Here is a 21,929-nt window from a genome sequence, read left to right as displayed (position 1 = left end):
CATATGAAGACAATGTTTATGTATGTGAATCACCGGGGAGACATGATTCATAAAGTGCTCGATTTCTTTTTTTATTCAATAATTTGTTGTTATGCTAATAGTAATATTTGTGGAAGCTGGTAAACATGTCAAACTGGAAAGCATCTGAAAATGCAAAGCCTGTCCCCATCCGTTTGTATTCAGACGTCGTCCTCTTCTTCTTCTGTATGCTCAAAATAATGAAAACGGTTTAAAAATAAAATACAAAATGAAAATTGATGATTTTATGCAGCCTTGACCTTTCATCTTTAGATCTAAAAAATAATCAGTTTCTAGCTTTCAATTGGTGATACCAATTCTGTGACTCAATATGCAAATTCTTAAAATTTCAGGTTAATCAGATGAAAATTGGCAATTGTATGTGACGCTGACCTTTGACTTTTGACCAAAATTATTAATTTGCCTTCTCCATATTCTCATAATGAAGCTTTGTTGAAAATTTGATGACAAAACTCAAATGGTAAAAAAGTTACGGCCCGGACACACACACGGACACGCGCACGCACGCACATACGTACATACGCACGCATGCATGCATGCATGCATACATACACGCATACACACACACACACACACACACACACACACACACACACACACACACACACACACACACACAGTGCAGGGTCGGGCTAAAATTAGGCTACAACAAAAAACAAGTGATTAAATAATGAACATAAACTGTATTTGTGATTTCTTGTTGACTGTAACTACTGTTACATTTGTAGGGGGTAGACAATGATTACTTTAGAGCCAGGTAGAGTGTATAGATTAGTGTGCTCCGACTGTCGTGAAGAGGAAGAAACCTCGATGTATCATAAGTAGGCAATTTGTGTAGACCGCATGTCATGGAGGAGCTTGTATTTTCGTCCCCATGAGAGGGGTCGGGTTTGTTAATTAGCAAGGGATTATGGGTAAATTAATCCCCTGTATGTAATTGCCTCTGTTATCTTTTATTGTGTTCCTTATGACATTGCACTACGCACCATGGCCAAGCCAAGCAATCGACACCATAATTAATAATGCTAAATAAAAAAACCAACCGGAAACCAGGCATCGAACACTACCGCTGGTGCCGCAGCTGTTACATCACCACCTCAATCAGGCAGGACCATGGAGTCACACCGAGAAGAGCAGTGATTGGTCCGGGATTTGATTGGCACAAGGACTGGTAAGATGGGACTCACTGATAGGAGCGGACATGGAGATGTCGTGGGATGACGTCAGAGCCTCAATAACAAAATAATTGGAACGGTGGACATTTCTTTCCTCTCATTCTGGATCCCATAGCGAACGGTCGCTATTGCTCTTGCGCAAGGAAAATTCATCACGAACGGTCGTGTTTCACGAACGGTCGTGAAAAATATATGTTTAACCCATTCAAATCCCATGTCCAGCCTATGTGGTGTAGTCCACGAAAAGCTCATGCACTGCCCACATGGGCAACCCAGTTGGCCCCCGGGTGGAGCCTATGGACAAATCCATCTGGGGCCTACTGGGGGGTGGGGGAGGTGGGATGACACACATGGGACCCACAAGTTAGTCCACATAGGACTCATATGGGCCGCAGCTGGACATGCTGGCTGGGATGTTGTATTAATGGATTGTTTGGGGTGCAACAACAAAAAAAAAAATTTGGTTTTTTGTAGACAAGATCGAGGCTCGTGAAAAAGCTAACATTAATCACACAAAAAGTCAAACCGACACATAAAACACAATAAATAAGGGGAGCGGTAGACAAGATGGGGAGAGGGGGAAGGACACAAACACAACATTTGAGAGCAGGGACATCGAGAGATCTGTGGGAGGGAGAGGGCTTGGGGGGAGGTGGGAGAGGTATAAAACACATGGACACTGCAAGAACTTCCAGGAAAGAAGTTGGAATTTCAAAAAAGAATTGGTGTGACAGAATTGGTGTGACATTAACAAAATGGCTTTCTTCTGCCAGGCCTTCTCCGATCTACCAAACAATTTATTTAGGCTGGAAAATCAGGTTAAAAAAATAAAATAAAAATAGAAATACAAAAATTGTACAAATAAAAAAATAAAAAATTGTATTGTTATTGCCCTTTCCTTCCGCAACCCCCTTGTCCTTCTCCTACGTACACCCTCCCTCTCTCACCTTATCTATCTATAATTCCAGTAATCTCTGTGTGTTTGTTTGTTTGTACGTTTGTTTGTTTGTACGTTTGTTTGTCTGTGACCGCTGTTTCTCGACAACCACGGGTCCGATATACTTGAAACTTGCCAGGTATATTGCTGGGGACCCGAGGATGTGCCTTTTCAAGGTTTCATATTAATCGGACAATTACTTACCGAGCTATGTCCAAAAAACGATTCAACCAATCAGAGAGCAGCGAGCTATCGCGTGTGCCGAACGTGGCGAACACACTCTGCCTCGGATGGCACATTTGAGAGCGTATTCATTTATTTCCCGTCGGCAAACTATGTTGGCGCTATGTTGGCGTTAAACGATGTTTTAAAACTAATTAAAACCCCGGGGGGATTGTCACTGTACTCGCAAGCCGTTCGCCGTTCGCTTTGGCGTTGCGAATGGACCAAAACATTTCATGGACCAAACCATTTCATGTAAAGCGTTCGCCGTTCGCTTTGGCGTTGCGAATGGACCAAAACATTTCATGGACCAAACCATTTCATGTAAATAGAGGGGGGGATATAATTTTAGATATAGATATAGTACGGGCATGCCCTAGTAGGATAAATGAATAAGAGTTGATCAGTAAATCCATGTCCTGAAATAGAATATGAAATAGTGACGAGGAGAAAAACCTGTATTTTTTTATGTTGAGGGAGGTGGGGGAATGTAGGGGGGGGGGGGGCAGTGGGAGGAGTTCAATAGAAATAGGGCCTTCGACTGTTTCATATTCATGTTAGGGACATGGCATTAAATGGACTGCGGTGTTGTCCAACTTAGTAATGGACAGGTTAAGAATGTGTCCTCCCATGTTCTTCCTCATTTAAAATCAATTTGGTCCAGGTTGGGTTAAGTGGGGCAAGGCGGTGTCCACGAGCGTGTGGGGGCCTGTGTGGGAAGTGGGGTTTTAGATGGCGGCCTGTAATTGGCGTGCATACTTTCCCATACGCATGATGGATGGGGACAGTGCCAAGGACGTCAAGCCGCAAGTGGTTGTATGTGTACACAAGTGGGGACTGCCGGCGTCAGTGACAAGCAAGCATGCCCACGACGGCCTTTGTTGACTGCCAACGGGCTTGTGGAGTGGAGCTGATTTGACCACGAAGATTGGACGAGCCAGCCCCATCTTATGCTCAAGGGGTGGAGAATTGCAGCGAGGACATGGGAAGGTAATAAAAAGTCGAGGAAGGCCGAGGCTCGTGCTTAGTGCTTTTCGAAGCCGCTTTTGCTGCTCGTCTGCACCTGCTGGATCTCCTTGCTGGTCTGCCTCTACTCCGGGCTCTGGTTCCCGTCCTCCCCCGCCTGACATGAGCACCCTGCATCTCCAGTCCTGACCTGCCTATCTTCACCTCGTTGTCGCCCTGCGGGCATTATATCCTCAGAACCTGGCTGGGTTGTGTGAATGAGGTTTGGGTTTGTGGCGCCATAGCGGGGTTAGTGCTTTCTTGTAATTATTCATAGTGTCTGCCTGTCTGGTCATTCTGAGGTTTGTTCCGTATATGTTGTCCTATCCAATTAATTATCTATATATATATATATATTAATTTTTTTGCGGCGTAGTCCATAGGGCCAAGCCGTCTAGAACAGTGTTTGTCTGTCTGTATGTATGTCCCCTCAAATGTATACCAATCAGAGCTGAGGATCTGGTCACATGACAGGGTGATGTGATTACGTCTGATGTCATTACGGCAGTATGGCGGATGATTCTCCACACACCGCCATTTTGATTCCAATTTCGTTCAAGCTGAACATATCGTCGAACCTGTCATATATCACAATCGCCATGCTCTACCTCTACGTTTTTCATTCAGTGTGAAACATAAACAATCCGATTGTTAAAATGACCATCAAATATCGAAAGCAGCGACGTTCCGTCTCTGGCAACAAAACGGTACGTCTATGCCTTAGGCTTTATGCCTCACCTTCAGACCGCTTCGGACAAATTAAGCCCAGGTTTCTTAATACAGTAGTGTTAAAGCGCGGCGTTACGCGCGCTGCTTGCGAGCAAGGAGGAAGCGGACAAGCGGTAACTTATAAGCGTCTTTATTTCAGGAGCTCACTGTAACACTGGCGCGCTCCGGGCTGCGCGCCCAGTGTATATCATGAGGCCACGCCTACCCCTCGGGCGTGGCCACCGCCCACTTGGTGCGCGGATTGATGTCACCACGCCAGTGGGCTTTTGTGTCCGCCACACGCGCCCCCCCAGAATTCCCGCGCACCTGGAGGGCCAGTTTGCGGGGCAGACGAATGACCCGGCCGAAGCGCCCCCTGGCGATCGGCGGCGTCCGGGGTGCAGGGATGCCAGGTGGGATGCCCCTGGCTGCCCCTGGGATGGGTGCAGGACCGGGGGGCGGCGTGGCGGCGGGGCTGGGCGGTGCCGGGGGTCCGCCCGCAGAGGGGCGGCCCCGACGTGGGGTTCAGGCCACTGGCGGTGGATGGTCCACGTCGAGGTGGGCTGGCTTGAGGCGGTCTACCGAAACGCGGTCAGGAGTACCGCCGATGTCCAGGGTGAAGTGCTTCGCCCCGGTCTCCAGCACGCGGAAAGGCCCGTCATACGGGGGCCGCAGTGGTGTCCGGTGGGCATCGTGGCGGACGAAGACGTACTCCGCCGTGCGAAGCTCCGGGGCGACGTGCGTCGGTGGGTGCCCGTGGCATGCCGTTGGCACCGGGGCGAACCTCTAGGCGGTCTCTTGCAGAGCGGAGCGCTGCTGTGCCGCCAGGTCACCAGGTCACCAGGTCCACGACCATGGTGCCGTGGAGTCGGGGAGGAACTCGCCCAACACCCGCAACGGTTGCCCGAAGACCAACTACTCCGCCGCGGATGCGCGCAGGTCCTCCTTGGGCGCCGTCCGGAGGCCCAGCAGGACCCAGGGGAGCCTGTCGACCCAGCCGCCGTCGCGGAGGGTGGCCCGGAGCGCGGCTTTCAATGAGCGGTGAAATCGCTCACACAGGCCGTTAGCCTGGGGGTGGTAGGCCGTGGTTCGGTGCAGCCGGACCCCGAGCCCCTGCGCGACCGCCCCCCAGAGCTCCGAGGTGAACTGGGGGCCGCGGTCGGACGAGATGTCTGAGGGGGCGCCGAACCGGGCGACCCAGGTGGCGATGAAAGCCTGCGCGACATCGGCCGCCGTTGTCGACGCCAAGGGCACGGCCTCCAGCCACCGGGTGGTGCGGTCCACCATGGTGAGGATGTAGATGAAACCCCGCGAGGGGGGCAGAGGTCCCACCAGGTCCACGTGGACGTGGTCAAACCGGCGTTCCGGCACCGTGAACGGGGCCAACGGGGCCTGGGTGTGCCGGTGCACCTTGGCGCGCTGGCACGCGAGGCACGTCCTGGCCCAGCCGCGGACGGCCTTCCGGAGGCCATGCCAGACGAACTTGTCGGCGATCAGCCTTTGGGAGGCCCTCGCGCCCGGGTGGGACAGGCCGTGGATGGCGTCAAACACCTGGCGCTGCCAGCCCGCGGGCACGATGGGGCGAGGACGCCCGAGGGAGACGTCGCACAAGAGGGCCGCGCCCGTGCCGTCGAACGCCACCTCGGTGACGCGGAGGCCCGTGACGGCGGTCCGCAAGGCCTGGACGTCGGGGTCAGCGGCCTGGTCCACTGCCATCCGGGCATAGTTGATGCCGAGGTGGACTGCGTGGGCGACGGCCCGGGAAAGGCAATCCGCCACTGGGTTGTCCTTCCCCGCGACATGCTGGATGTCCGTCGTGTACTCGGACACGGCCGAGAGGTGACGCTGCTGCCGGGCCGACCACGGCTCGGTGACCTTGCCCATCGCGAAGATCAGCGGCTTGTGGTCGACGAAGGCAGTGAACGCACGGCCCTCGAGCAGATGGCGGAAGTGCCTGACCGCCAAGTGAAGCCTGAGCAACTCGCGGTCAAAGGTACTGTAACGGCGTTCGGGCGGGCGAAGCTGCCGGCTAAAGAACGCCAGCGGTTGCCAAGCTCCACGCACCCATTGCTCGTGCACCGCGCCCACCGCGTAGTCCGAGGCATCGGTGGTGAGGGCGATCGGTGCATCGGGCACCGGGTGCGCGAGCATGGTGGCGTTAGCCAAGGCGAGCTTCGCGCCCGTGAACGCCGTGTCCATCTGCTCGGTCCAGGTAACGTCGCCTTTGCCCTGCTTACCTCGGAGAGCTTCGTGCAGGGGGCGCAGGAGCTGGGCGATACGGGGCAGGAACCGATGGTAAAAGTTCACCATGCCCAGGAACTCCTGCAGCCCTCTGATCGTGCGGGGGCGTGGAAACCCCTTCACCACCTCCACCTTGGCCGGCAGGGGGATGGCTCCGTGCCTGGTGACACGGTGCCCCAGAAAATCGATTATGGTGGCGCCGAACCGGCACTTTGCGGGGTTCACAATCAGGCCATGCTGGCCCAGGCGTTCGAAGAGCATGTGGAGGTGGCGTAGATGCTCTTCGCGGGACGCGCTGGCGACGAGGATATCGTCCAGGTAGACGTAGACAAAATCCAAGTCACGCAGGACGCTGTCCATCAGTCGCTGGAACGCCTGAGCCGCATTCTTCAGACCGAAGGGCATGCGCAGGAACTCGAAGAGTCCGAATGGCGTGATGACCGCCGTCTTCGGGACGTCCTCCGGCCTGACGGGGACCTGATGGTAGCCGCATATGAGGTCCACCTTCGAGAAGAAGGACATGCCCGCCAAACGGGCGGAAAAGTCCTGAATGTGGGGGACGGGTAGCGGTCGGGAGTCGTGGCGTCATTGAGACGGCGATAGTCCCCGCACGGTCGCCATCTCCCGCCGGGCTTCGGCACGATGTGCAGCGGCGACGCCCAAGCGCTCTCTGAGCGCCGAACGATGCCGAGTCGCTCCAGGGTAGCGAACGCCGCTTTTGCCACCGCCAGCTTCATCGGCTCGAGGCGGCGTGCCCGGGCGTAGACCGGTGGCCTGACGGTGGGGATGTGATGGGCCACCCCGTGCTTGACGGCCCCCGCCGAGAAGGTGGGCCGCGTGAGGGCCGGGAAGCCGGCGAGGAGGCGGGTGAATGCGTCCGCTGCCGGAAGCGTACAGACCAACGTGGCCGGAACCGAACCGTTCGGCAAGCCGCTTGGCAAGCCGCTCGTTGAGCTGGACAACGCACAAGCGAGCGAGCTGAACGTCTCGGCCTGGACAAGACGTCTGCGCTTGACGTCGACCAGGAGCCCATTAGCGCACAGGAAGTCCGCGCCAAGCAGTGCCATGGGCACGTCGGCGGTGACGAACGTCCATCGGAAAACCTGCCCTCCGAACCGCAGAGAGAGGCAGCGTTCTCCGTACGTACGGATGGGCGTCCCGTTCGCGGCAAGCAGCGCGGGGCCCCCACCCGCGGCGTGCTTGTCTGACGTGCCGGCGGGAACGACACTCACCTGCGCTCCCGTGTCGCACAGGTAACGGCGCCCGGAGAAGGTGTCCGTTATGAACAGCAGGCTGCTCGAACGGCCGGCGCTCATCGCCACTATTGAGCGCCGGCCCAGGCGTTTCCCGACCTGTTGAAGGAGCATGGCGGATGACACTGCCGAGCTTCGTGGCCGAACTTGGCGTGGAACCAGCACCAGGTGGTGGAGCTGGAGGAGCGCGGCTGGCTCCGCCAGGCCCGTGGAGTTGGCGGGTTTCCCCGTGGTGGCGGTTTTCGCCGCGGCGGTGGGCGGGGCGTGGCGGCGGTCACGAGGTGCGTATCAGCATGCTGCGTATGCTGTATAAGCTGATGCTGTGGATCAGCAGCATCAGCAGCAGCATCAGCAGCATCAGCCACGAGGGCCGTGACGGCCACGCCGACTCTCGCCCGCGTGTCCGAAGCGGCGAAGTACTTGTCCGCCTCGGCTGCCAATGCTCGGGGTTCCGTTAGCCCGGTCCCGGCCAACGCGAGGCGAACCTGCGCTGGAAGTTGGCGACGGAAAAGCGCCCGGAATAGAGAACCGGGGGCTTCGTCGCCCAACAGTGACAGCATATGGTCCATTCGGACCGACGGGCGCGTGTCACCGAGCTCGGGGAGATCCAGGAGGCGGTCGGCCCGTGCGTCGTCCGTGAGGCCGAACGTGGCTAGGAGTAGCCGCTTGAGTGCCTCGTACTTGTGGCCGTCCGGTGGGTGGCGAAGGACGGACACAACTCGAGCGGCCGTGCCGGGCCCGAGGGAGGCGACGGCGTGGCAATAGCGCGTGTCATCGCCGGTGAGGCGCCGAAGCTGAAATTGGGCTTCGGCCTGGATGAACCAGACTTCGGCCTGAGCCTCCCAAAATTCGGGAAGTTTGATGAAGTTGGCCATGGCAATGGCGTCGCGTGTGGAAGGATCGCTCCGGCAGATCCAACGTCAAGGGGGTCACCAGTAAAGCGCGGCGTTACGCGCGCTGCTTGCGAGCACGGAGGAAGCGGACAAGCGGTAACTTATAAGCGTCTTTATTTCAGGAGCTCACTGTAACACTGGCGCGCTCCGGGCTGCGCGCCCGGTGTATATCATGAGGCCACGCCTACCCCTCGGGCGTGGCCACCGCCCACTTGGTGCGCGGAATGATGTCACCACGCCAGTGGGCTTTTGTGTCCGCCACAGTGTATCGTTTTCGTAATAGTAATAATGTAGTAAATATGACCATAACACTTTAATCCAAATGTCGTGAATACAAAGTTGATGGATTGAAGCAGTGTATGGTTCATGATTCCATGTTCATGATTTATCCGATTTGCACCGGGTTTGTGGTGGTCAGGTGTTAATGTGGGGTCTGTCCACCTTTATCAAAAACAGTGACAGACAACTTTGATAGACAAAAGGAATATTTATTCGTTCGCACGGAGATAATCTGCTTGCCCACATGGCCAACCAGCTCACTGACTTCTATTCTCTCTGAATTGTACTTTATATCCCAAAGTAACTCGGCAAAGTGAGGCAAAGTGACTGCCATTGCATTTAGTTCAGAGCACTGAAATGCTGTTATAAAAACCCTTGGCTTAATATTTCTACACAAGGCCACGCCACTGATAAAACATGTTTTCTTCCAACTCCATGCAAAGGCACAGTTCTGCTCGGCAACTGTGAGATGGCTTTAAGACAACTCTATACAAACAAACATACATCCTTTGACCCGGCTCAAATATATCGCATGATGCATTTACCCAACATGCTTTTCGGCCATGGCTGTCTCTGATTGGTCCAGAGATGACAATTATTCATTTCTACTCCGACATTAACACCCCCGAGCCACGACCAAATCTGAAAACCGAATTTAAATCCGAGCTGAAACAAGCCCGTACGGCCATCCTGCACGAATCACGCCAAGTGGAAATTACGGCGCGGCCCACAGCAAAGGCCCGATTTCTTTATACGATGATAACTTTAAAACTACAAATCCCACAAATGTCCAACTTACCTTATTCTTCTCCTCGTGTTCTTATCTCTCAAAATCACCAAGGGTATGCAAAGTTACGATGCAGGAAACCAATCAGTTACATGGGGTGATAAAAAAAGTGTTGCGTTGCTTTATTGTCCCCCGTCGCACTGTGGAGCGAAAGGGGAACTATGGTTTTCCCCTCCGTCCATGTGTGCGTCCGTCCGTGCGTGCGTGCGGGCGTCCGTGCGTGCGGACGTGATGCGTGCGTGCGTGCGTAAGCGAAGGACCGAAATCTAATTTGGTGTGTGGGTGCAACTAGGCATATGGAAGAACCCTATTGAAAATTAGGTCACCACGTCAAAATCCAAGATGGCCGCCGCCATGTTCAGTAGGTCTGAACCTTGTGAGTGGAATATCTTGAAAAATAAATGAACTACTAACTTCTAATCTGGTGTGTGGGTGTATCTACGCATAAGGAAAAACGCGATTGGAAATTGGGTCGCCACGTCAAAATCCAAGATGGCCGCCACCATAAAAATGTCTGAACCTTGTGAGCACAATATCTTGAAAAATAAGCGAAGTACCAACTTCTAATCTGGTGTGTGGGTGTATCTACGCATAAGGAAGAACGCTATTGAAAATTGGGTCGTCACGTCAAAATCTAAGATGGCCGCCTTGCGTCTTCCACTTTGTCAACTCACATCACTTCACCGACGGGGGACCTAGGCGTAACGCTTGTCCTTTCAACAATAACGACTTCTAGCTTCCAGAACGTACAACCAATCATATTGTAATTTTAAACACTTATTCCCTTTGATGAGAGATACTTTACATTAAAGTTTCAAGTCGATCAATGCAGCGGTTCAAGAGATAGAAGCTTTTAAAGATTTTCGTTCAATTTTATTCATTGCGGCCAAACCATGTGACTTATCAAGTCTTCCCAAGTAACCTTTTAACTTCCCCACATGGGGAAAATTTGTGTCAAGTTTCCACTTGGTGTCTTCAAAAATTATGGAGGAGATAGGATTTAAAGTTTATGCTTAAAAACGTCATAACTCCGATACGATGTGACATATGACATCATCATGTGGGAACTCATCATGTTGTTAGTCATGGGCATGCAATTGTGCATGCAATGTTTGGGCTCGATCTGTTCAGCCGTTGTAGAGAAAAAGGGGTTTTCGTGTTTTTCACGAAAAACAATATGGCGACCGAACCATGTGACGTATGACATCGAAATTTTTTGCATTCTGAATTTTTTTTCCACTAAGGTCATGTAAAAATATATATTTGTGGCATCAAGGGGTCTATTTGTCAAATTCTAACTTCGTAACATTAGCACTTTTAATATCCTAAATAAACAGGTTTTTTGGTTCCATTGCAGAGTTCTTTAGAATGAGCCATGACTCCATTTTTTCCATGGAGCCGTTTCGGATGTATATAGGGACAAAGTTGAAGGTGTTTTCCAAGATGGCGCCCATACCATGTGACTTATGACGTCATAATTAGCTGTTAAAAATTTTCATGTCTAGCCAATCACTTGGTGAAAATTTCGTGTCAATCGGACCAACGGTTGCTGAGAACATGAATTTTAAAGTTTTCGAAAGTGAACGTCTGGCAGAATAATAATAATAATAATAATAATAATAACTCGAGGAATAATAATAGGTATTCCTCTGCATTTAAATGCAGAGGAAACCTAATTGCTAATTCCCAGGGTGCACCCTCCGCTCGGGTGCGCACTGGAAGGTAAATTGTTGCTACAACTGTCATCCGCAAAACGAGCTACTTCGGCCTTTGCGGCTTCAGGCCGGACTGTGGTTAAATGGTTGTGGGGTGAGCCAAAACGCGACAGTATGCAGGTTTTGTTCAACAATTTGAATCTTACAACGGAGCAATCATTTTTACGATGCATATTTTATACTGTCTTCGTACCGATCAACTCTTTACATGCCCCTTGACATCCCCCATAGGCTTGCAGCTCAAGTACTGAAACGTGTAGCTCGAGATGGTGTGGCAGTCGCAGATAGAGATCTGGTGACAATTGATGGACTGCAGCCACATGCCGAGAGGCTGAGTCAAGACCTGCAGGCAATCCTGAAGGCTGAACTGTCGGACTGCCTTCGTTTCTGCCCCAAAGCAGCGGAAAACTTTGATGAGAACTTCATTGAGCATGTTCTCTGTGTGGTAAGGCCTACGCTGGAAAATATTCTGCTAATCTGATCGATGCTGTAAAAGATGTATAAATCAATGTAAAATGAGGGGGTGATCGATATCCATATTGTGATGAAATAAGTTGCAAGAAACAGTTCAGAAAGGCAAATAAGAAAAGAACAAGATAAACGGCTAAGACAACATATATTTGTTGAGTGAGTGAATTGTGGCCTGTTTAGATTCACGAATACAGCCTTCTGTTGCATGATCAAAGTGGTATGAAACCTGTAGGCATGGGCCTCTTCCTCCTCGCGAGCCTGCTCAACCACTCATGCGCCCCCAACTGCTGCATTGTGTTCAACAACGGCAAGTGAGTGGTCCATGTGGATGCACAGCAAACAAAAAGTATGCAAGTTGTTTCAATGGGGAGTTTCCTACACATGTGCATTTTATCTGGGTAAAGCAGCGTATTTCAATTGACTGCATGATGAAGGTCTTCACTTCTGTTGAGAAATTAGTCTACTTGCCAAGCCTATAGAGCCCTCTTGTGAACCCGGAAATGTTGAGTACCCCAACGTTTTAAGTTAGAAATGTACAGTATGGGTCCCCAGCACTTAGAAACTGCCGGATGCTAACTTGCATATGTTGGGCAATTAGCAAAATTAGCATTAATAGCATTAACCCTATCAAACATAGGCCTGGGACACTGAAATTTCTGTTTCGCTCTATTGCTCCGTTTGAATGCTTCGTGTGAGCAAACTATTTGAAGGATCTGTATGAAATTTGGACATAATACACTTAGACAGATATGCTTTCCGTGAGTGTTCTTATAAAAAATTCCTGCGATCAAAATTTCATGTGAAAAAAGGGATGTAAAAGCCGTGGATTTTTTTTCACCCAACATTTTTTTGCGCGGTTAGTGCCCCTACTCTCATGTTGAGCTACAGTTTCAATGTTAGTGTTTATTTGAACAGATCGTAACCTGGCACGTTCAACGCACTAAGCCCCATCTCGCTAGCTGCTATCGTTTTTGAGATATTGAGCATTTAGATTAATTTTTTTTTGAGTATTCAAATTTTGCAGTACCAATAGGTGCACACATAATTTCTGTCTGACAGTTATGAAATTTGGTGATCTTATAGAGTTTTGGACGCCCTTTCCAAGGAGCTGGAATCAGACAACTCTGGGGCTTGCTGTCAAACTCCACCACAAGTATGGCAGCTCAGAACTGGTTCAGAACCTACATGAGCATGGCTTTGTCACTACCTACGCTGAAGTCCTACGGTTCCGGAAGTCAGCTGCCAAATATACTTCTGAGGACCCAGATAAGTTCCTGCACACAGTCGGCCTGGAGAGGCACATCGGCCCTATCCACAGTTGGGGTGATAATTGGGGTGTGGTCTTCACACCCAATGGTCGCCGCACGACTCATGCCATGGCCACTCAGTTTGTGCAGAATCCAGCAGGTCTCCTGTTCCCCGGAGGAGCCACACCTGGTGGTAAGGTCATGTCGCTGAAACTACCCCGTCTGACGAAGCTTGAAGCTGGGAAACTTAGTATAGCTCATAAGAGCAGTTTTGTCATTGAACATTACACAGGCCCCAAGAAGATGACTCCACCAGCTCTGAAAGAAGTCCCAAGAACTGATGCTTTCCAAGATGCCATCAAACAGAGTGTTTCAAGAGCACAGAAGAAGGATGCTGCTTGGCTCTCGCAGCTCCACTCTTCCCCTCTTCCCCTGGACTGGGCAGCCTACAATGTTGTGCAAGGTCGCAATGGTGATGACAGTGCTCCAAAGCTGAAGACGATAAGTGTCTTTGGACCCCTGCTTGACTCGCCCCCTGCCCACCCTGATACAGTGCTCAGTACCATTGCCTACTTAGACACATCACTGAGGCAGCTTGGCATGAGCCACAGTCATATCACGTTTGACATGCAGCTGTACATGATCGCTTGCCTGATCAAGTGGAGTGATCTGCAGCGATGGTCATCAGTGGTTCTCAGACCTGGGATGATGCACACTCTCATGTCATTCATCGGCTCAATCGGACAACTGATGAATTCAACAGGTGTGGAGGAGCTAGTCGGTGCATCATTTGGAGGCCTGAAATCCATCTTCAACGGGAAGGCCTGGCCCAAGGCTATGCGAGCCTTCCGTATGGTTGTGTCTGCTCTTCTTCATGACTTCTTAGAAGAGGGAGAGAAGACTCACGAGCAGATAACGGCATTCCTGGAGAAAGCCAGAGAGCACCCCACAGGCCGGCTATGGGTGGATTGTTTCATCACCCCTACCCTAATAGCTCACAGGTTCTGGCGAGCAGAAAGAGAGGGTGATTGGATGCTGCAACAACACTGCCTTGAAGAGATGCTGCCCTATTTCTTTGCTGCCGATTATCACCACTACGCAAGATGGATCACATGGCATCTGCGCGACATGCAGTACCTCCCTGCTACTGCCAAGGATGACCTTTACGCTGGAAGCCATGTGTGCCACCACTCTGATGGTGCAGCTGCAGTGAGTGGAGACATGTTTGGGGAGCAGACATGCATCAAGCAAGGGAAGGGAGTAGGAGGCATGAAGGGCATCTCCACCAACCCTGAGCAGGTCGCCGTGTGGATCCAATCTTTCAGCATCTGCTCCTATCTTCCCAAGTCATTGGATGAGATTTACGACGATGCTGAAGCACCGGATAAGAAAATGAAGCCCAACAGACACAAAGAAGAGGGTAAAGGACGGCGGGAATTGGACGCGGAGGACCGGGCTAAAATCCTGAGTGTGCTACAGGAAAACTCCCATCCACTCACCATAGAGACCGCGACCCTCCACCATATCATAAATGGCCAGGTGGCAGATGAAAAGGTGAATGTGCAAGATGCATTGAAGATCGGACAGGACATGAGCACACTGTTCTCTTCATCACTTCCTGAGAGATTTCATGCGCCCATCTCAAATAAGGTGGTGACAATGACATTCACCAAAAAAAGAGTGAAGGTCAATGCGAAGATCATATGTGACCTTGAGGCGTTGTTTGCTCGGCTGCTGGTGGTGGGGAGCAAGAGAAGAATGGAGCTCTCTGCCCTCTTTGACTACGAGCTCGGCCCGGTCCCTGCATCCATCATCGATGAGTATGGATGCCTCAGGAAGGGTAACAAGTCTGTGATCGTCCAGCGTCTTGGAATCCTTGCCCCCAATCCCCACCCACCACATGTTGTACTCGTTGATGCATCGCAGCTCATCTACCACGTGGTGTGGCCATCGTCAGGCAATGTGGCTGACCTCACAGCCAGCATGGAGCGCCGGCTTAATCGCTACATCACCGAAGCATTTGTCATCTTTGACCGGTGTGAGCAAGTCTCTGCCAAAGACCACGAGAGGCAGAGAAGAGCTGGGGAGAGCTCAACAGAGTACCGACTCTCACTGACAACCCCTCTACCTAGCCGCGACAAAGTGATGAAGAACAAAACAAACAAACGGAGACTGGGTGAGCTCCTGTGCACACACAGCATAGGAGATCACATCAAGATGGTCAGCAAAGCAGACAGTATTGTCACTCATGACGAGGCTGACGTCTCCCTCATCTCATACATGTTGGATGCAGCCAGTCGCGGAGCTGAAACTGTCCGCATTCTCAGCGACGACACTGATGTTTTCGTACTCATGGTCTATTGGTGCTGGAAGGTGGGTATCACATGTAACCTGCAGATGGAGAGATGGGATGGCACTATTCTCAACATCAATTCGACAGTAGAGAATCTCGGTGAGCAGTGTCGCTCCATCCTGGCTATGCATGCTCTCTCCGGATGTGACACCACCTCCTATCCCGTGGGGAAAGGGAAGGTGTCCGCACTCAAGGCCATGAGAGTAGTACCTGGTGACCTGCTTCACTTCATCGGAGAGGAGGGAGCTACTGATTTACAGATTACAGAGGCAGTGAGTGGTTTCTTCCTGGCTCTGTACAACGAGAGGGAGTCGGCATCTCTGAACGTCGCCAGATATGACATCTACCGAAAGCACAAAACCCCCCCAGCACTGAAGACACTGCCTCCTACAGAGCGCAACGCTCTCCTCCATGGACGGCATGCCCATCTACAGGTGCTGCTTTGGAAAGCAGCAGACTGCCCTGATCCACCAGCTGTGGACATAACAGAGTTTGGATGGAATAAGAAGGAAGGCGAGAAGGGAGAGGAAGTCATCATGCCCATCCTGGACGCAAGCCCCGTTGCTCCTCCTGCCGTGTTGGAAATGATCAGCTGTAGCTGCAAAGCTGGGTTAAAGCCCTGTTTAACAGCAAAGTGCAGCTGCGTAGCTGCAGACCTGGCCTGTACCAGCTACTGCTTCTGCAAAGGCTCTGATAGTACATGTTGCAACACACTCGCACACTCACAGCAAGAAGAGCAATATGACAAGAATGTAGAGTCAGGAGAAGAAGATGAAGACGATGAGGATGAGTTTTATGATGAGGATATGCTTTATAACACTGCAGAGTAGTAGAAGTGCAAGACGCTCTTTCTTGATGGAAGTTTTATGTTGTGTAACTAGTGCACATCTTTTTCAGCTCTGATAATTTTGGGTATACTTGTGTTTTAATTTTGAGGATATTATTTACCCATAGTCATATTATTCTAGTTTGGTATGGTACTTGCCTTTGTTACCTCTAATACCTGTGAATAAAAGTGGAGCAATAGAGCGAAACAGAAATTTCAGTGTCCCAGGCCTATGTGTGATAGGGTTAATGCTATTAATGCTAATTTTGCTAATTGCCCAACATATGCAAGTTAGCATCCGGCAGTTTCTAAGTGCTGGGGACCCATACTGTACATTTCTAACTTAAAACTTTGGGGGACTCAACATTTCCGGGTTCACATTGCTGGCAAGTAGACTAAATGGTTTCAAACCGACTACAGTTTGAGAATATAAACAGTCAGATTGGTTCCTCGCATGTAAGGGTTTTCTTAACCAAACTCGGCGGTGTTATGGTTGGAGTGTCTGCTCTGAGTCTGATAGATCACTGGTCACCCAGGCCGAGTCATACCAAAGACTTAAAAAATGGTACGTGCTGCTTCCTTGCTTAATGTTCAGCATTTAAAAGGATAAAAGCATGGACAATCCCCATAAGTTGGCATTCATGAAGAGGAGGAAATCCCTCCTCAGGAAATGCCCCACTGAGTGAGGTGACAAAGTCGACACCATAGTTGTGGCGTCACTGGTACCCAGAGTGCCCAGAGAAGTGACGTCACTTCCCCCAAGCTCAGTGGCTGTGTTTGTCTCATCTAAGTCTTGTGTTGTCTCCACTACATGATCTCTAGTACACTGACTATATTGTGACGTATAGGGAGTCGACCATGTGGGATGAAGTCACCAGACTCCATTTTTAAGCTCATATGAAACGTACAATGCACACGGGACACATATGTTCTCATGTTTTGTTAACATTCATTCGTCATCAAATACCAGTTTGGTGCATCGATAAATTGCACAGACAATTCCATGGATGTGGAAAGTCATTCCGTCTGTAAATCCTTATTTTAATTGTATTAATTTTGAAAATAGAGTGGAATACAAGGTTTAAAACAATCGAGCTTTGATGCAACTTTGCCGTGCCCATGCCATGCGTTGGTCTCACCTTAGAGCACTCATACAGATCTTTGTAAACAGAACCCAAATTGTCATTTATAAAGTATCCTGAAGCTTTTCTCTGATAAGTGGTCCATGGAAGACATATTTGTTTATTAATTACACCACAAAAAAATTATATTTAAATATTTAACGACAAGAAAGCGTATTTGGATCATCATCATTGGGTCGACCTCAATCGGACAAAACTCTAGGATTTATTTGGATAAAAAACTAGAAGGACACTCGGTAGAGCGCATACCTCTGCCAGGCTGAACAGTTTCTTTTGTATCCCACTGATAGGCCGGATGTGGATTCGGACCTGAACCAAAATCTAATCGGCTTGTTATTGTCACCGAACCAACTCATCAACCTAGTTTAGTCATAACTCGCCTATAACTTTTTAAAATATCATGTTCTATATCGCTTTTCGCCCGATCTTTCAATGGTAGTGTAGCAGCTACCTAAAAATTTGAAATTACGAAATTTGAAAAAATTTGAAAAAAAAAATTACGGAATTTCAAGTGGCCCAATATCTGAAAATGTTCGCAACATATTAATGTACATTTGTGCCAAATTTGGTGCTTGTATCACAAAATGCACAATTCTTTTGAATATTTGGGCTAAGCCGCCCCACTATGGTGAAGAATCACTTAAGAATTAAATAATTCACATATCCGAATCCATATTTAGATCTTCACCAAAATCGAATCGATTAGTCCTTGTCACACACACAACTTGTCCACGAAATTTTGTCCAAATCAGTCCTTAACTTATTGAGATATCCTGCTATATGTCGGTTTTAGTCCTATCTCCCCAATGGTGAAGAATCACTTTAAAACTTCTACTAGCCGGATCCAGATCTGGATCTTCACCAAAATTGAAACAAAATCTTCCTTGTTACACACCCAACCTCTCCACCAAGTTTCGCCCAAAATCCGTCCACAACTTTTTGAGATATCTTGTTCACAACAAACAACAGACAAACAGACAGGAGTGAAAACATAACCTCCATCCACCTTCCGTGGCAGAGATAATTATTTGGATACAACTGTACGATGAGAGATGTTTGTCTGTGTGTCGCCATTTTTCTGAGACGTGGCCGAACGGATCTTCGTCAAACTTTCAGAGGTTCATCAGTGAGTGCCAGGGAGTGCTTTAAGCAAAAAAATGTTTTGAAAATTTTGAAAAAACTTGCAACCCTAAAATCGCTCTTTTTCGTGCTTAGGCCTTTGTAGCTATGTGATTGGTAATATTAAATGATCCCCGACCCCATTCATTCGTGGGTGTAGGGAAGTGTTTCAGGCCCCCACAGAAATCGAAAAAAACAACTAAATTTGATTTCTTCAAAATGCCAACAGGATTAGAACAGTAACGGGCAACGGCGGGTACCACTGTTAGTGTATAATAAATTTGAAATTGATGCGTTTATTTTATTATAATTCCAAGCCTCCCTTTTGAATTTTTTTTTTAACTTTTAATTGAAGCAACAACATTGTTGATGAGGATGAGGACACAACAAAATAATGCTAATGAACCAGTTTGAAGTTATAGAAGGGGCTGTTTGAGAGATAGTATTAACTGAGAGAATCTCTGGCAGAGAACAAACATCTACATATTATAGAAAAGCTTGTCTTTATAATGTACCATGATAAAATAGCTTGAGTTTACAACTCAAATCAACAAATCGGTATGTTCTTTTTGCAAATACCAATTTGAAAGACCAAATTGGAAGGATTGATGAAACATATGAGAGAAATACAAAATGACCCCCGTAATTAACTGAAGTTAAATTAAATAATTGAAATTAATTAAAATTAATTAAATTAAAAATTGTTAATTTAAAAATTAAAAATTAAAAATTATTAATTAAAATTATTATTAATATTATTTATTTAATTATTTATAAATATTATTAAAATTAATATTATATTAATTATATATTAAATAAAATATTTAATTATTATTGTAATATTATATTTAATAATATATTTTATTATTATTATTATATTAAATAATATATTATTGTATCAATTAAAATTATAAATATTATTTATTAAATAATATATTTTAAAATATTAATAAATTAAATTAAAAAACTAAAAATTCAAATCCGTAATTAATTTAAATTAATTGAACATTAATCACGTTGTTGGAACAAAAGCCCATACAAAACTAACCGAACACAGTGTTTTCTCTATATACAGCGTATGTATGTGTACGATCCTTTTGGGAGTTTCAAAATGGCCGTGCGATGGGCCAACTCTATATCCATTCAATATAATGGAGATCAATGGTTGTCTCCTGTATTAGTCTGTATGTCCATCAATGTATGTGTGAGGTGTGTACACACACTCACCTGTTTCAGATAAGGGGCAGGAGTGGGATGGATGCATGAAAGGGGTGAAGGTGTGTTGGCGATCACACCGCACATCCAGACTCAAAGACATATTTTCTGTGACGTAATTATTTCCCCGTTCTTCCATCAGGCCATCATGCCTGGAAGCAAAATGACGGAACTGTCTGTTTTCCAACATGAACTTCAATCTAATCTAGTAATCAGTTCCAGAGTGAATTGTGGGTATAGCCCTGGGCACACGAGGAGCGAATGACGGCGTTCACATCAGGCAAAATGATGTGTTGAATCCGGCCAGGGTAGCAGAGAGTCATGCTTGTCCCAGTAGTCCAGTCATTGAGCCAAGTTACTTGGGCAGGAACAGACGTCGTCTAAAAACGACGGAACCTACTCCTGAAATAGTGCCTGAATTAGAGCCGTCACCATTGGGTACAAGCACAGAGCCTGGAGTGCCCTCAACTAGGGGAACTGAACTGACTTCCTCTTTTTCTCTAGCGCATCCCACAGTAATAGATACTTCATCTGAGGTCTTTCACAATACAAGGTCAAGGCAAAAGATGAAACCCCTGATATACTCAGTGATCTCTCTCTGTACTAACTAGAATGTCACGTGAGCCACATCCTATTGGCTAAGACTGAAGAACTGACTTAAAATATCTAATGTGAATTTGAACTATCAATTTCTGCTGCTGGGTTAACTCATGTGTGCTACTTGTAAAGAAAATAGTGATAATAATGAAGGGCAATATATGTATGTACAAGTTTTCATGACATCCCTTGTCAATAAAATATACAATGAAATATTTCCATTGTTCATAAACATGAACATATTTGTCTCTCCAGGTATGAAGCAAATAATACCATGTACCACTCGCCAGCACGGTGAGTCGGTGGAATTGCCTCTTTACTCCTTAATGCAATGTTTCAAATTGAAAAGTGAGAGGTTGTCTACAAATCATTCAATTATCCATAAACTTATTGATGACGTTTCCAATAATATCAATAGTTTGTTTTTCAACATAAAGCCATGAGCAATTGTAATGTATTTGGTGAACGCGTGCCAACATCAGTTGTGGCGTAAGTTGCGGATCGGTGGGATGTGTGGCCCACTTGGTTGCTTGGTTTTTGCTTAGTTCCTCTGTTTGCTGTTGGAATATTTAACAAATACAAGTCTTGCTGTGCGATCGTTTGACTCCTGATCCATGACAACAATATTTTCAGATTGTTCTCATTCCCTAACTGCCCCTAAAGATTGCTGTGAATTGAGCGTGAAATCTGTTAGCAAATAAATATTCAGTGGAAACTGCAATGTGCGTGCGCAGGTTGGAAGTGCGTGCTCTCTTCCCCATCAAGGAAAATGACGAGTTGACCATTTCATACGTTTGTTTCTTGTTTTCTGGAGAGGAACGAAATACTTTCCTCAAGGAGCACTTTTCCATTGACTGTAGTTGCCTTTGCTGTGCAAATAATTTTGCTGGAGATCCATTCTCAGCAACAAAGGTTTGAATTTGAGAGTTTATTCTGTTCAACTCAGTATAAAACAAGTATTGTTAAAATCCAGTTAAATTTCAAGATGTCAATGCCTACACCTCTCCAAAGAAAGAACGGTACTTGGCAAGTTAAGATTTCAGTGGAGACCCTAAAATCCACGGTGTCTTATTTTTAGTCTCTGCATGTTAAATACTGTTACATCCCTTTGTTATGATGGTACACAATGTGCCAAAAAACATACATTCCGAAAACACTTTGTACTTGGATGCTATCTTTCAAAAATTGCATTAACCGTCTTAAAATAAACATTCAAGCCAATTTATAAATGAACATTCATTCTCAAGGTTGTTGGCAGGTGACTGGGCCGGAGCTTGAAGAAGTGATCATTTTCTCCACTTCTGCTCTGATGACTATACACGGCATGTTACTGCAGGAACTCTGGGAGCAGGTATGCACAGATTGTTACCCTGATGTCTTCACACTGTTTAACCAAACGAGTTGCAGGATCAACTAGATGGTATTTAAAGAATACTTACACTGCGCAGTCAACTTGGTGTGAGCCAATTCTTCTATTGTTGAACGTTCCTTTTTTTTTTTTGATCCAATATGGCTGCCAGACCACGTGAGCGATGACATCATCAATTTATATTCTCTAAATAATTGTTGCATAGATCATGCTCAATAAATTTCAAACTGATCAGACTAAGCGTTGATCCTGTCGAATTATGACGTCATAATTATGGCACCAATGACGTCATCGTTAACAACACCTATTCCCCATATGGAGTTATTTACAATGAGC

At 47.8% G+C, this 21,929-nt stretch overlaps 1 protein-coding gene across 1 annotated transcript in view; it reads left to right on the top strand.

The window, feature by feature from the left end:
- The window catches only part of LOC137423322 (histone-lysine N-methyltransferase Smyd1-like), a 76,928-nt gene that overhangs the window by 35,635 nt on the left and 19,364 nt on the right, over nt 1-21,929 (top strand). The window contains exons 3-7 of the mRNA XM_068110346.2: nt 11,486-11,699; nt 11,906-12,036; nt 20,480-20,518; nt 20,959-21,136; nt 21,483-21,575. Of these exons, the coding sequence (XP_067966447.2) occupies nt 11,486-11,699; nt 11,906-12,036; nt 20,480-20,518; nt 20,959-21,136; nt 21,483-21,575 (655 nt within the window). The remainder of the gene's footprint in view (nt 1-11,485; nt 11,700-11,905; nt 12,037-20,479; nt 20,519-20,958; nt 21,137-21,482; nt 21,576-21,929) is intronic.

Source organism: Myxine glutinosa, chromosome 3, assembly GCF_964187855.1.
Source record: "Myxine glutinosa chromosome 3, kmMyxGlut1.1, whole genome shotgun sequence".
NCBI classification, from domain to species: Eukaryota; Metazoa; Chordata; class Myxini; order Myxiniformes; family Myxinidae; genus Myxine; species Myxine glutinosa.
The sequence above is the reverse complement of the archived record's forward strand: the minus strand, read 5'-3'. Positions and strand labels throughout refer to the sequence as shown.